At 53.9% G+C, this 15132-nt stretch overlaps 1 protein-coding gene across 1 annotated transcript; it reads right to left on the bottom strand.

Annotated features, from left to right (window-relative positions):
- Nucleotides 1–159: 159 nt before the first annotated feature.
- Nucleotides 160–14822, bottom strand: DBH (dopamine beta-hydroxylase). The gene is given in 13 exon segments (XM_049832932.1): nt 160–294; nt 2747–2906; nt 3528–3655; nt 4303–4362; nt 5361–5399; nt 5514–5657; nt 6396–6562; nt 8088–8190; nt 8632–8808; nt 10267–10524; nt 11911–12057; nt 14389–14748; nt 14751–14822. Coding segments are annotated over 13 exon segments (1950 nt in total).
- Between the last annotated feature and the right edge of the window lie 310 nt (nt 14823–15132).

The raw sequence follows: 15132 nt of genomic DNA, 5'->3' as shown, positions 1-15132 counted from the left end.
CTAGTTCGTAAGCCCTAACCCCCTCCGGAGGCTGGGGCCAGGGCACCGGCTGGCATCGCTGTGTGGGCAGGGATGCCGGGAGAGCGACGGGATGACGTTCCCTGCGGATGCTCCTGCCTGGAAGTGCTTCCCATCATGGTGGAGGGAGAGAGCATCGGGTCAGTCCCTCCTGAGCTCGCCCAGGTTGAGGGGGACGGGCGCTGCAGGACGAGGCCCCGGGGCGGGTGGGCAGCGAGGGACGGGCTCCCGCAGCCTCTCGGTGATGGTGGGAAGCGGCTGCTTCTCCCAGTCGCCCTGCAGGAGAGATCGGCACCATGAGATCAAGTCGGGATTTTAGGTACTTGGAGACTCTGTGTTTCTCCTTCTTTGTAAAAATGGAATGATCTTTCATATTTGAAGTGTTTTTAGCCTAAACCAGGATGTTTTCTTATGAGGCATTACTAATTATTTGTATTGCAGAAGCACCTACGCATCCCTTCAGCGGCGCAGATATCTGTGATGCTCCACGTTGCACAAACCCACCACAGTTAGGGAGTTTCCGCCCCAAAAAAGTGTTACCCACCAAATCAGATGGAGACATCTCAAACCAGGGAGTCCCACCAACCCACCGTGCTCTCAGCCCAGCCCTGAAAAATGCTCTCTACCAGGTATTGGCAGAAAGGTTGGTTGGAGGTGACATTTGCAGCGTGCCAGCATGGATGTTCACGTGCGGCTGCTGTGAAAAAGGGAGGGATGCAGCAGCCTGGGTGAGATGCCACGGAAAAGGCTGTCACAGCCCTCAGGGCTCAAGGTGACCTCAACCAGGATAAAACCCCCAGCTCCGTGCATGCATGGGGGCACCTTGTCTTGGGGATGCTCCCTGCAAGGAGCGACCTGCCAGGTTCAGACAGAGCCGAGGGCTGAGCCCGCCGGGCAGGATCTAGCTCAAATGTGAAGTGTTGGTCCAGGTTAGGGGCCTGTTGAGACACAGGCAGGGGCTGCGAGGGCGAAGGGGGGCTCAGGCTGGGCTGAGCTTTGGTTCGGTGATGCTACGGTTTGGCTGCTGGCCGCGCATTCATGCGGAAATGTCGGCGAGAGGCTGAGCCGCAGCGTGAGCAAGAGGAGGGAGATCTGGAGAGGAGCCGTAGAGCCGTGAGTCATCAGCAAGAAGATGAAAGTTGAATTTCTGTTTTCAGATGAAATTTCTTGTAGTATGTCACGTGAAACGGGCCAGAGCCTGCACCGGCACCAGGAAAACCCCTTGGGAAAGGTGGAGGGGGATGGAGAGACCCTCCAAAAGCACACGGAGAGCAATGGGAGAGGGGACAGCATCACAGGGAAGTACCAACTGGAGAAACTACTATTTTCCTGGAACCTTATGGCTTAAGAGAGCAGTTAACGTGCTTGGGGTGTGCCTGCTTCAGCCCCAGCCCTGGAGCATTCTGCCCTGCCAACACGTCCCAAACCCTTTGCTAGCACCTCGCCAGCACCCTGCTCTTGGGATAGATCAAAGGCATTTGGAGTGTCTCGATAGTTGTTTTCAGTGCTTTTGAGTGTAAATCTGAATGTAGAGATTATACAGGGTTTACTGCAAGTCCCTGCAGGTGCAGGGGACTCGGGGACGTCCCCGCAGCCGCTCACAGGCGGTACCTTGAGATTTTGCTCAATAATTAACAGCCCTGAGTCCTTCCAGAAATCTCGTCAGCTTTGGGATCGCTGAACTGCAAAAACACGAGCTTAATTAGAAGCTGGTGCTTTTCTCTTGGCAGAAACGGTGTGGAATAAATGAGATGTCTTAAAATCGGGCTCGCTCTGAAAAGCTCCTTCGCCCTTGCTGCGATACTTGTGACCCACTTTGTGCCAGCGTCAGATCTGCTCCACTCAAGTCTCTTCTTCGGCGGCTCCCCAGGCCTCTCTGAAACCAAGAGAGTTGCCTGGGCCGTAATTAAGAGGCTTAATTTACAATTCTGCTGCTGCACAAAACTTTTGCGCCACTTCTGTCCCTGCAGCGGGGCTCTGCATGGCTGGGAGGTGCTGGGTCTCCAGTCCCAGAGAACTGGAAAAGTTTCTGCCCCTCCAGAGCAGACTTTGCTAAAGGGGATTTACCAGGAGAGAAAGCTGATGGTCTTCGCTGCAATCAGCTCGGCATTCTCCAGTGCTGCAGTGGATAATGTGTTGTGTAAGTTTATTACACTGATAAATGGTGTCGGGAACTGATGGTGATAGGGACTATCAGTGGTTTTAAATCTTCATCACCATCATCATGACCTCATGGCAGGGCCTGGTTTTTCTTTAAAGATTTCGTGGCCCTTTATCCTTCACATTTTGCTGGATCGTTGCTTTTGGAGACCGCACAGATGCTGTGCGTAATGAGCTCGCTCTGCTGGGACCCGATGTAATTTGCCAAAATCCTAAAAACCACCTCACATTTCTCCTCGGTTCTGGAGCTAGCCCTGCTTTAACACTCAGTGAAAGCCGCCTCAAAATCATTTTATGCAAATGCATCTCCTAATTGAATCTGGCTGAGCCACATCCAGGGTGGGCTCGTGCCATATCGTCTTAAACGCCAGGTCTGGGCTGGGCTCAGTGTCCCGCTGACGCCGCGGTTCCCCGGGCAGCTCCCAGCCCACCGGGTACAGCCGTGTCCTGAGCACCAGAGTCCTGACCCGTCTCATTGGGATCACCCTGTGGCACAGCTCTGCCGAGCTGCTTTTTACTTACGGCTGGGAGTTTTGCTTTGAAGCTTTGGTTGTGAAGCTATACGTACCGGGAACCGGACGGCTGAGGATTTGTTGCAGTGCATCGAGATTGGAGCAAAGCCGTAGAGGGATTTTAGCACATCTCTGTTGAATGTGTTCCAGGGGACGGAGAAAAACTGCTGTGGGACGGAGACCTGTGGGCACGTGCAGACCTCCTCGTCGTTAAACCTGGGGCAGGAGAAATGCTAGACTGAAACGCAGCAGTGCTGTCCGCTTTCAGCGCTGGATGTGTCTAATTCCTCCCTGCCTAAAGCTCGGCCTGGAATGGCTCTGAAGTCGGTGCTGGGAGCAGGGAGAGCCTAGCACAGCCGGTACCTGCGAGGGAAGATTTGGGCCCAGGCGGACTGCCCGTGAATAGGACGCCCGTGCAAGGTCACCATCTCGCCCCTCTCATCGTGGGTGAACGAGCTGCAGCCTGCTTCTCTGGCAGGGATGCTTGGCGTCTGCCTCGGGTTGTAAGAAGTATTTTGCACATAAGCACTTGGCCATGCACTGACTCTTGCCGGGAAGTCCGTCCTTGGGAATGCTCTCCTTTCCCGGTGGTTCTCGCTATACAGCCATCCTTAAAGCCCTGGGTTTGGCTGCCAGCTCTGGGGGCAGGGGAGGGCAGGACTGAGCTCCAGCACGCAGCCACGGCTCCCAAAACCCGCACTGCCTGAGTGCCCCCGCACACCTACTGCAAAGCCAGCACCTCAAACCCCACTTTTTAAACTTTTTTCCTAATGTTACTGGCAAAGGGCTCTGCGATGGTCCCTCTCCCCTCAGCACCACCATGCAGGGGCTCTGTACCTGTTCACGAGGTTGAAGTATCGATGCAGGTAGCCTGGATCCACAGCGCTTTTGCACAGCTCCAGCTGCGTCTGGGGGTAGTAGTGCACGTAGTTCACGCACATCTCCTCCAGGATGCCAAAACCGCCCTGCGGCACAGACAAAAACCTGCTGGCAGCTGGGTCGAGCGCTGCCCTGCCGGGGCTTGCACGGGCAGTGGGGAGGACAGAGGGGCTGCAAAGGCACAAAGCTCACACCTGTATGTGCATACATGCACACACACACACACACACATATATATATATATATGCACCCCTTCAGGTGCATGGGATGGGCAGCACTCTGCTCATCTGCCCATCCACCCTTTATGCAAAGACAGACTTTCAGGCTAGATCGTGTGGTTTACATTAAAATGCAGATTTCCTATAATCCCTCTGCTATATTTAGCTTTGTCCCTGTTGATGGTACCTCTGACAGGCTCTTTTTTTCCTGCCTATGTAAGAAAATAACATGCACTGTCAAAAAACGCCACTTCTCTTTAATTACAATTAATCCCCGGTGGAACAGTTTGTGATGGGAATTAGAGTGACACATGCTACTTCTCAATTAGCACCTTAACATCCCCGCTGCAGGCAGCAGAGCCTTGCGGGCTCGCTTCTTTATCACCCTCCCTCTGGTTTCTGGCTGTGATTCAGCCCGGGTTCATGCAGGTGCTCGCTTTGCAGATGCCCCCCAACCCTGGGGTGCAAACACACGCCAGCCCCACGCGTGAAGGTGAACTCGTCCACGCACTCACCACCGTGGCTCGGCTCCGATCCTCCGTGTTGTACGTGCAGGTCGTGATGAGTTCGTCACCCTGGGGGGGGGGGGGTTCGAACACAGACACGTGGAGGTGTGAGAGTGCGGAGCTTTCCCCTCTCCGATCAGCAAATTTGGGGATCGGGGAGTTTGTAATACAGCAGAACTCTGCTCCCTGTAGCGGTGCCAGCCTGTGGGCAGCCTGTTTCCCCGCCAGCACCGGCCGCGGTGCCGCAGGAGCGCTTGCTAAACTTGCATCCCCTGGGGAAGATCCCCTAGGGCCATATCCCAGGGATGGTGTTTCTTGCTTTCCTCACTTTCTAAGAATTTCTGCGGGGCTGAAGCACCTAAAAAAAATGCGCTTAGGCAACATTTTGAATTGCCAAACCTCTACCTGACTTGATGACACAACTGCCTCCCTGCCACCGTCGGTGCTGGGGTCCATGGGGACACCCTGGAGCACAGCCCTGGGTACGATTTCAATGGGTGCTGAGTCTTTTGAGCAGCATCTTGGGGCACGACAGCTCCTGTAGGTGCCCTCCACTTTGCAGCCGGGTCTTTCCTCACCCGTACAGCCCCAGGGCACACTCAGCCTCTGTTTTACCACCTGGTCCCCCAACATTCGTTGCCGAATCTCTTCCTCTCCTTCTACCAAGCAAGGAGGGAGGGGGGACCTTCAGTGCGTGCATGGTTCACCCTCACCCCCTAAGGAGACTCCCTCTGCTAGAGGAAGCCCAGCTAAATTAGGTGCTTAATTAAGCTGCTGACACGGTTTGGTTGCCCACGCACCGGTTTGGTACCATATGAGACGGGCCCCGGTGTCCCCAAGGCATCCGCACAGGAGTGGCGAATATGGCCTGGGGACCACAGGGAGGGTGTCCTCCTGCAGCCCCCCCCGGGGGGTCCTAGGCAGCTGTGGGTGCCTGTGCGTGGGCAGGGGCTGCCGGCGGTGGAGGGCATGAGGTGATGGAGAGGAGGCAGGGGGTCTCAGGGCTGTGGGGTGAGGGGAAGGTCTTGTGCTGTTTGGAAGCCGCCACGGTTTTTGGAGCCACTCACTGGAAAAACTGCAACCACCTCCTTCAGCATGCGGATCTCCTGGGAGAGAAGGAAAAGGGACACATCAGAGCAATGCGGTGGCTCTGTGCCCAGGGCAGCCCCATGGGTGACATCCAGCCAGGACCCCTCCGCTGCCCCTGCAGACCCCTCTACCTGAAAATGAGGGCTGTAGTGACCGTCGGCGTTCACGACCTGCCGCTCTCTCCCATCCCGGGACAGCACCGTCACCACTTTTCTTCCTGCCAGGTGAGTATGGAGCTGGGAGGCGAAGATGCGGATGCCAGCAGCGGGCAAAGCCTGGGAGAAGGACGGCTCAAGCCCCTGTGCCTGACCCCATCCCTCTCCCCTCCCGTGCATCCCCTTGCTCTGTGCTGGAGACCGGCCGTCCCTGGGCCGGTTCCCACAGAGGGCTTTAGGGGGTTGCTGTACCCCTGGAGCAGCGTAGAAGTGAGGTCCCTGCAGAGGGACAGATGCTCGATCCGCTGCCAAATCCGTTGTACGCGCTGCTGTGCCCTAAGTCGGCAGGAGCAGCTGAGCCGGACGCTGCTTGCTTCCCTACGCTCGTTAGTGGTGGCACAAATGATTCCTTTTGGGTAGGCCCTACAAAAACATCCGCTAAAACTTCCCTGAGAGTGAGGTGGGCATTTTAAAACCATCGTTGAGACAGTTCTTGGCGAGCTCCTTGGCAGCAGAAGCCAATCTTCCCATCACCGTGAGGGAAAGCACCGCCGGGGCACGGCCAGCTCGGCAGTAAGTTTTATGGGAATGGTTTCCTGGGGAGCCGGAGCAGATGGCTCCCCAGGAGACCTGCTTTGAGGGGGATTCAGCACATCCCAACCAGCTGCTCGCTGTTTGTTGTACACGGCAGATTTTTTCTTTCCAGCGCAACCTCATGATAAGGGGCTCGGGGAGTTTAAAACTGGGAATTGGGAGCCCGGAGCTCAGTGCCATATCACTGCTGCCTGGGACCTGGGAAAAACTGTTTGCAGCCTCTCTTCTCCAAGGTGAAGCCAGGTGGAGAGGACAGGCACTCACCAGCTGGGTACATTTGTCGGTGCAATAGCCCGTGAGGAGGAAGGCATCCTCACCCGGGGGAATGGCCATCACCGGTGTGTAGACCAAGCCCAACTCCATGATGCCGGCGTCGTAGCGTCGCAGGGTGGCCGTGTAGTAAAGACGGATCCCCGAGGAGTCACGGCGACCTGGCGGGTGAGAGGACAAGGCTGCAAGTCACCGTGGGAGAAGTGACGGCTGCCGGGACAAGGTCAGGCATGAAAAATGATGCTGTGCTGCAGTGGGGAGAGATGCGTCAGCCTCTCGCTTGCAGCCTTCTTCGTGTGTGTGGTTCTTATTGGGTTTAAATCCTAGATATTTTCATGCAAGGCTTTATGGAGTGGCCCCAGACATGTGCCTGGTCCCCTAGAGAGGTCACTGACCTGAGGTTGAATTTCTCCCAAGAGAGCGAAGTAAGGAGTGTCTTTGGAGAGCCCAAAGCAGAAGGACAGATCATGGGGTGCTTTGGAGAACTCCCTCAGAAATATGGCTCATTGCGTCTTCTTCAACCGATACATCCCAAAAGCTAAGGCCATGCTGTTATTGGGGGCCTGGCAGGAGGAGACATGCCTATGGAGCAAGTACTCCTTGCATTTGGAAGGTTTCTGGTCTCTCTTGCATTTGAGATAGCTCCATTTAACCTCCCCGCAGGAGCTGGAGGAGACCCTGTGCCTGTGATGTGCCCTGGCAGATGCTGACCGCGGGGCAGGCAGAGGCAGCAGCCAGCTCTGCCGAGATGCAAAGCCGAGCTCTGGCTCCCGTTTGCCACCCGGCTTTGTGAGCAAAAGGAAAGGGCAGGTTCGGTAGGTCAGGAGGGGTTCAGGCTGGCTTTGAACTCCCTGTCTCTGGGCTGGAGCCCACCCAGGGATAAGAAGAACGGGGGAGACACTATTGGTTAACACGCAAAACCAGATAAATTATGAAAGACATGAGCTCCATATTTATAGACGTGTTTCTTCTCGAGTTGCCGAATGTGCTATGATTGATCTACAGTACATATGCTCTGGTCTTCTAAAAATATACTTGGTTAGTCAAGAAGCTACTTGTTTTTATGTTAATGAAGAAACCGGGTTGTTTGGAATCCTTTTTTTTAAATGTGTCTCCTGACAATGTTATGGAAGCAGGAGTACCAATAAAACAACATCTAAATTCCCCCCCATCCCCAGCCAGGCTGGTGCTGTGTCTCGGGTGACTTCGGCACCACTGTTGCTCTGAGCTCAGACCCACCACCACCACTTTGCACAGAAATTGGAGGGACACCCTGTGACAGCCCAGCTAAATAGCGGTGTTGCCTTGGATCGTGGCCCTGCAGGAACGATGTGTTGGTGCAGTTTTCTGCCTACAGGGCTGCAGCCTCAGCCAGGCTTCCTTCCCTGAGCATCCCTCCCCGCTGCTGGGCATGCACAAGGCTGGGGTCCAGCCTGCGGTGAGGATGACTTTGCTGAGACCGGCAAGGGGGCAGCATGGTGGGGCTTTAATGTATTCCTCCCGCTAGGACAGATCTGGACCATCAAGTGTCCAGAAAGTTGCAAACAGGGCTGTGATTTTGGCCAAGACTTCTTCTGTATGAAACATGGAGCCCTCTCCAGCGGGGTGGCAGTCCCTGGCATTTACTCAGCTCTCCTGCCACTGCCTCACTGGGGAGGCACTGGGCATCGCCGTGCGCCCACTCACCTTTGAACACCAGGGGATTGTGGTAATGAATCTCGAGGCGCAAATATCTGGAGGATCCTGGGCCACCAAAGGCAAGACCTGCTTCTTCGGGGTAGTAGAAAGCCTGGAAGCAGAGGGAGGGTGTTAGGGGAGCGGTGGGGTGGCTTTCCTGGGGATAAGGCTGAAATGTCTGGGCATAATCCTGACCCTCGCCGTGGGCTGAGGGACGTGACTTGTGCTCTTGGTTGTGCTTGGTGAGCTGGTCTTGCTTCCAAAGGCTTCTCATATGCCAGCATGCACCTGCAATGGCATAATCACTGAGCAGGAGCATCGCACCGATTTATGGCACCAAGGAGGTGGGCTGGGGTGAGGTGGAAATTCAGACATGTCCAGGGGAAGGATGGGGAGGTCAGACAGGGCTGAACCCAAATCCCAGCAGAGAATGGGGTTGGGGCAGCCCGCACGGGGCGATCCCAAGATGGGATTGGGAAGGGTTGGGAGACAGCAGGAAAGCACCCAGGAGCAAAGTTTTCACCCAGGGTGGCGGGTCCCATCTCGCACCCACCTGCGCTCCCATGGCCCATGCTGCAAGCACGTGCCTGCAGTAGTTGAGCCGGTCTGGCTTCATCTTGGAGTCGCAGGGCCCGTTGTAATGGGGGAAGCTGTCGAACTTGGCAGCGCACTGGAAGACTTCCATGTGGTGGACCAGGGCCTCGTTGCCTGCTGTGATCACTGGCTCATACTGCAAAGCAGCATCCAAGAAGGAGGACACAGTAAGACCATTTTGCTGAGAGCCCATCCCTGGGGGCTGCTGTCTGTGCAGGCTCCACAAGAAACCCAAGGCAGGTATGTCTGCGACCTGTTACTGAATGGGAGACAGTTTCTGCCATGTGATGGGGAGAGAAGGTTGCTTTGGGCATGAAACACCAAGGGCCAAGAGCTCTTGGTTGGCTTTGGGACCAACCCAGACTCCACGAGAACCCATAGAGAAACATCTCATCCCTTCTCTAGTGACAGATGTGCCTGAGCAGCAGAAGATCTTGGTCTGCTTTGTGATGACTGAGTCCTTTCCTGGTTTTGCAGGGCTGAGGTGACCCTGGGGACGCTGCTTTTTCCTAAAGGGGGTTCTGGCCATGTTGCGGTAGCTCTGCCTGCAGCTATTGGGTTTCATTTCTAGTCAACAGCTGCTCAGGGCACAGGGAGGGGGATTTGGGGTAGAAAGAGTGACTTCAAACAAGCCTGAGGAACAGCTCTGGCTAAAAGCGCCAGCTGTAGAAATGATCTGCAGCAGCAGGAAGGTATCAGGAGTTACGCACTTTTTACTTACACACAGATGATTCATTTCACACCATCTGTTGGAGAGAAAATCCTCCTTGTGAGTTTTCCTTTGCAATGTCGTCTCTCCCCTATAAATCACTAAGCAGTGGCTTCGGCTCGCGTGTCAGGTTTTCCCTCTCCCCGTTGTGTGGTTTTGACTCTGGGTGTGCCAGGTCATCTGCCGAGCCACCTCCGCGCCTGCCGGGGCGATGCTCTCCCAGCAGCTCGTGATGGGCGGTCAGACTGGTGTTACGCCTGCCTTTCCCTGGCACTGGGCTGTCTGCAGGTTTCAGCCTCTCCTTTGAGGGAGGTGACCCAAGCATATGCAACATGTCTGGGCAATGCACACAAGTTAGATTTTTGTCTGTAACCCCTTTTTTTTTTTCAATTTTTTCTTTTTTTTTTGGAGTATGCCTAATCTTTTAGAAGCCAGTTCATATCTTGGCTCGCTCTGCTCTGCTCTCACCAGCCCTGTTCCTTTGTTTCCCATGTTTATATATTCCTCATGGCTCACTGTGTGCCATAATCCTGCCATGGATCTGTCCTTGATGGCTACAGCTCTGCCTTCTGCAGGGGGTCAGCTCTGCAAGGGGGCTACTCTGAGCCTGCCCTGGGACCTGCTCGGTGTGCTGGGTGGAAAGTCGCCAACCTGCCACCTTCTGCTGAGAAACTTTTGATTTTGGGTTCTCTGGGAGGCAGGAGGATGCTACTCGCTGGTGGGATGGCTCTGGGAGATGTTTTGGTACCATGTTGGGGAAGACGTATGGGTCTGAAAGCCTCCCTGTGAAAGGGCAGGGAAGAGGTGAACTTTCCAGAATGGCTAAATGGGAACACGATTGCTGCTCTGCACCAGGGAAAGCAACCCTCTTCTCTTGCCTCTTACCATGATAATGTGATGTTTGGGGAAGCCTTCTGCAAGCTCTGCCATGTAACACCAGTAGGTTGTCTCCTGGCTGGGAATGACAACATCAGGGGCTGTTATCTCCATGGTCTTGATGTCGCTGGGCAGTTCGGGGACGGTGATGTTGGGCTTTAGCAGCTGCACCCTCTGCAGTCCCCTGTGGATGGCAGAGATGTTGATGGCTTGGAGGGAATGGACCGGTTTCTCCAGGATCCCGTAGATAAGGTGCACAGTGCCATCCTGAAGCAAGAGCAAAGTGTATCAGGTAGTTTTTTCATGCAGGAACATGAACTGCATGGACTATTAGCACCAGTATTGGTGGCATGAATCCAGGAATGGGCCTTTTGACCCATGCCCAGGTGGGAAGCCACCCTGACTTCACCAGTAGCTGATTTTGCTGTGCTGGCCCAAGAAGACTGTAGATTTCGGGGCATTTCTTTGGCTGATGTGATCACAGAGGGTTCCCTACCAGTTGGGAGAGTCTGAAAAGTTTTCCCTAGATGGCATCAGTTCCTTAAGGGGACCATCTCCTCTGTGCTCTTTCAGAGTCCCTCATCCCTTCTGAGTTCCAGGCTGAGACAACCGCATCGGTTCAGGGCTCATCCCACCCTGCAGCCTGGCCCCAGCAATGGCCACAGGCAGCAGCCTGGGGTGGAACGGCAGAAACAAAACTTCTCCCTGAAATCCTCCCTTTATCCCAGCTTCTGTTGGTGGGGGGGTACCAGAAGAAGCTCTGCTGAAAGTCTACTGCAAGCAGGGAATTTGCTGCTGAACCCAGTGAGCTCTGGACAGGAGATAAGGAAGAAAGGAAAAAGAGAATACTTTTTTCTTAAAGGATCAGAGAATAAAGACCTGCAAGTCTTTTCCCAGTTCACACATAGAATTTTTTCCTCCAGGGCTCTCTGTGTTTTGGCAGACAGTAGATGTTTCTCACCACAAGACAGGCTTTTGAAAACCAGCAACAAAAACTCAAGGATGCTCGATGCCCACGTTGGCTTTAAAATATCCTGCCCACCAAAGGCTTTTATCTGAAATGAGCCTTGCACCAATTCCTGCCTGCACCCAGTGTCCCTGGCCAATGCCCTGAAGCTTTTTGACTTCCCCACTGGGAAGGTTTCCCTCAAATCCCATCTCATGGGGGAGCGATGAACGCAGACCCAGAGAGACTTCACCGAAACACAGAAGCACACCGCAGCGGCTCTATTTGCTGTCCCTTTGCTCTGGCTCCTGCCGCAAACCTCCCCTTTACCTCCTGTTGAACAAAACCATCACCTCTTTGTAACACTCCAAACAGTTGGCTCCAGACTGCAAACCGGAGTGATGCAGGAGGGTATTTATATAGACCTAACACATGCTTAACAGGAGTGGATGATGCAAACGAGCTAAAATCTACACTTTATAGAGGTTTATAAGGGGTTGTAAATAGATCGTGCCAAACATTACTCATGTCCCAGGACTGACATCTGTAGCACACTTCCTTTCTGCCTTAGACAGCACAAACGCCTGATCCTGTCCCCGAAACAAAACACTGGTCAGATATAACCCTGCAGGTTGGGGTTTGGAGCTCTGCCCCAGGGCTGAGCCGGGGCTTGCTGGTGCTATAGCAGGGCAAGGGCGATGCCGTACCTCTATAAGGTAGTCCTTGGGGTCACAGGTGCTGAAGGCTCTTCTGAAGAGGAGGTAGAGACCCTCAGGAGCCCTCCGAGCCCCAAGGAGCTGGTAGTCCTGCTGCGAGTCCATGTGGAGCTGCCCCTTGGCATCGCTCCAGGCATCCTGCGGGAGGAAGAGCACCCAGCTAAACTGGGAGTTTCCACTGGCCCCGCTCAGCCCGAGGAGCCCATGGTGGTGACCTCCAGCGGTACCACGGGTCGTGAGATCCTTCTGTTCACCCTCCGCATCCCAAAGGTGGAGGGAGCACGTGTTTTGGTTGCCCCATGCCCCCCTCCAGCAGCCCACGGGCAGAGCCGTGCCGGCACGGCCCCTGCCATGAGACCTTTGGTGCTCGGCACAGGCAGACCTGTGAAATACATGATCCAGAATTAATAGGCTGCAGAAAGACCTTTCCAAGTTGAGATGCGACTGGGGGAAAGGACGCAGGGAGAGGAAAGCCTGCGGGGATGCATGAAGGTGTTGCATCGGTCTGTGCTGTGTTTTGGGTGTATTTGGCTGGGGGGCACCTTCTCGGGGGGGGGGGGTGTGGGGTGTGATGTGCTCTCCAAGCCCCTTGCCACAAACCAGCTGCTCTCCATTTAAGATCAGCCCCTTGCTGAGCTGTAGTGTTAGCCCTAGAAATCACTACCCCTCTTCAAAATCCTTAATTTGTTGTGGCCAGATTGTCTCAGCAGCCCAGCAAAGCCTCCCAAAATCTGCTCATTGTTGACAATGGTGACAACGGCACTCCGAGAAGCAAAGCAGTAGGTTACTCCTGTGCTTAGGGATTTGAAGGTTTGGAGTATAAAATCCTGCAATAATTTGGACCTGAACAGTGTTGTTGTCTTGATCTTTTGCATCTCCTGTTGATATCTTTTATTTACTGAGAAAAGGCACCTGAGAAGTACCTTGCTGTACACACTACAAGTGGCATCAGTTCTCTTATCTTGGGGGGGAAAAAAACAGAAGAAAAAGAATAAAGCATCTTGGCATCATTTCAACCAGAAGTATAGAGTGATATTTCGAGAACATACTGTCCTTAGAGCGGGAGAGTAGAATCAGCCACATGAAGCTAGCATGACATTTGTTTTCATAGGAATATGGTGTGCAAATTAATCTCATAGTACATGGGGGGTTAAGCAAATTTGGATCTTTTTAACAGCTGACATACTTATCCAGAAGAAAGGCTGCTGGGAGAGAGAAAACCAGGACTGGAGAGATTTATAGAAATCTCCTTGCAAGATGCTGTTCAGCACCAACTGAAAGAGAAAGCCCAAATGCTGCCCGGTGTTTAATTCCCTGCTGTTTCTCTTACGGTGAGCACATGAAGGCAGATTAGAAATGATCTTTTATGGTTTTTTAACATGATGCTGTGAAATACTGTAGCATTCGGGCCACCACACATCTTGAATGGCTGGCAATTAGCAGAAAAACAGTACAGATAATAAGCTCTTCTTTTCATCCTTTCATTACACTGCAGATCACATTGCGGCTGATTGTGAACGAATGTATTTTATGGTTAATTTGAAGTAAGCAGAGAGGTAAGATTTAACTTACTGGAAAGCCTCACACGGGGAAAAATGTGAATTGCTTTCTGCAGCCAAGCGCAATTGCAATAAGCCTAACGTGGTGGGCTGGGGATAGGTAGCTGCTGGAGAGCGCAGGGGTAGTTACTGTAACTGCAGCCCCGGTGGAAAAAGAAACCGAACAAGAACCTGGACAAACGGACTGTGTCAGAAAGGACAGTGATTTGCAGTAGCAATATCAAACCGCAAAATTAGAAATGAGTCCCCCCCCCATCTGCTACCACCAGCTGTTTACATACCGCCCAAATACATTTGCATGTTTAATTTCGGATAACACCGCGCCGCTGGCAGGCAGCCGTCAGGTTGCGTTTTCCTCTGTCCTGTTGATCTCGGCGATAGCGTCGAACGCGACTCGCAGCTGGGTTATTGGTGCTGGCAGGAGCAGCTTTTCTGGCTGATAACTTTTGCGCTTCCTCAAAGTCATTAACGGGAGCCGCGGTTAATTTTTACCGTGACTGACAGCAGCACACAAGTGAACCAAGGTGTTGACGCATCCTGCGCGTGTGTGTGCGTGCGTGTGAGCGTGAGCTGGTCTGTACAACCAGCTGTTGGAGCTCTTTGCAGCTAAGCACAGCAGAGACATCCAGGTTCTGGTTCCACTCAGCCTTGCCGATGTGCTGCTGTATTTAATTATTCTTTTCTCTTTGGGTTTAAGATTCGATGCCAAACCCATAGCGCAGACCTGATCTGTGGGTCCCTCAGGGGTAGAAGCCTCCAACCCCTTTTGGACCCCTTCCACCTGAGCAACGGGAGCGGTCCGGCATACACCGTGCCCTGGACCATCCCCACTCTTTCCAACCACGAGCCAAATTCACCCACGGGGGACGCAACCCCAAAAAGCAGCCATGCAAACACACAAGCGACTCACCCCAAAATAGGAATTGCGCCCGTCGCTCCAGAGCACGGCCAGGTCCGCGTTCTCAAACTCGCCCCTGTCCGACATCCCAAAGAGGAGCCCGAACTGCAGGTCCCTGACGAGGAGCTGGAAATGCACGGCTTGCTCGGGATAACTGACGTTCCAGGAGAGCTCGAGCAGCCCCTGGGGATCAAGGGGTACCTTGTAGGGAAAATCACTCCCGCGGGGCACTGAGCCCTGCAGGGCCACCACCAAGATGACCAGGAACACCGCGATCATGGTGAAATACATGGATGCCACTTCCCGCAGCTTGAAGCTGGGGCAGGAGCAGGGCTTGCTCCTGGAAGTCTGCATGCCGGGCAGGACAGCACCCGCGCGCCTGGCTTTGCCCATTTATGCGCTGGCCCTCCTGGGCAAGCCGGGTAAGTGATACTCTTTAATTGCATTTGGTTGTTGGGAAATTGGTTTGTTGTATTGACCCCCCCCCCACCTCCTGGCCAAACACTTGTCATTCCCTGCCTCCCCTTAATTGGCTCTAATTGCACATGGACATTATCAATAGCAATTGAATTGGACTGGGCTGATGTTATTCGCTCTTAAATCTTCCTTAGTGGCTGGAAAGGGCTGTTTACTTGCAAGCTGCTCTTGCTGAGCCCTGTGCGGACGCGCTCTGCCCTGCTTGCAGTGCCTCTCGCCCAGCTCTGCAGCCAGCCCTGCCTGCCCTCTGTGGGGCAAAATCTCCGGGATAGCCCCACG

The sequence above is a fragment of the Accipiter gentilis genome, chromosome 29 (assembly GCF_929443795.1).
Source record: "Accipiter gentilis chromosome 29, bAccGen1.1, whole genome shotgun sequence".
In the NCBI taxonomy this organism is placed as follows: domain Eukaryota; kingdom Metazoa; phylum Chordata; class Aves; order Accipitriformes; family Accipitridae; genus Astur; species Astur gentilis.
Note: the sequence above shows the minus strand (reverse complement) of the source record. Positions and strands in the feature narration are given on the sequence as shown.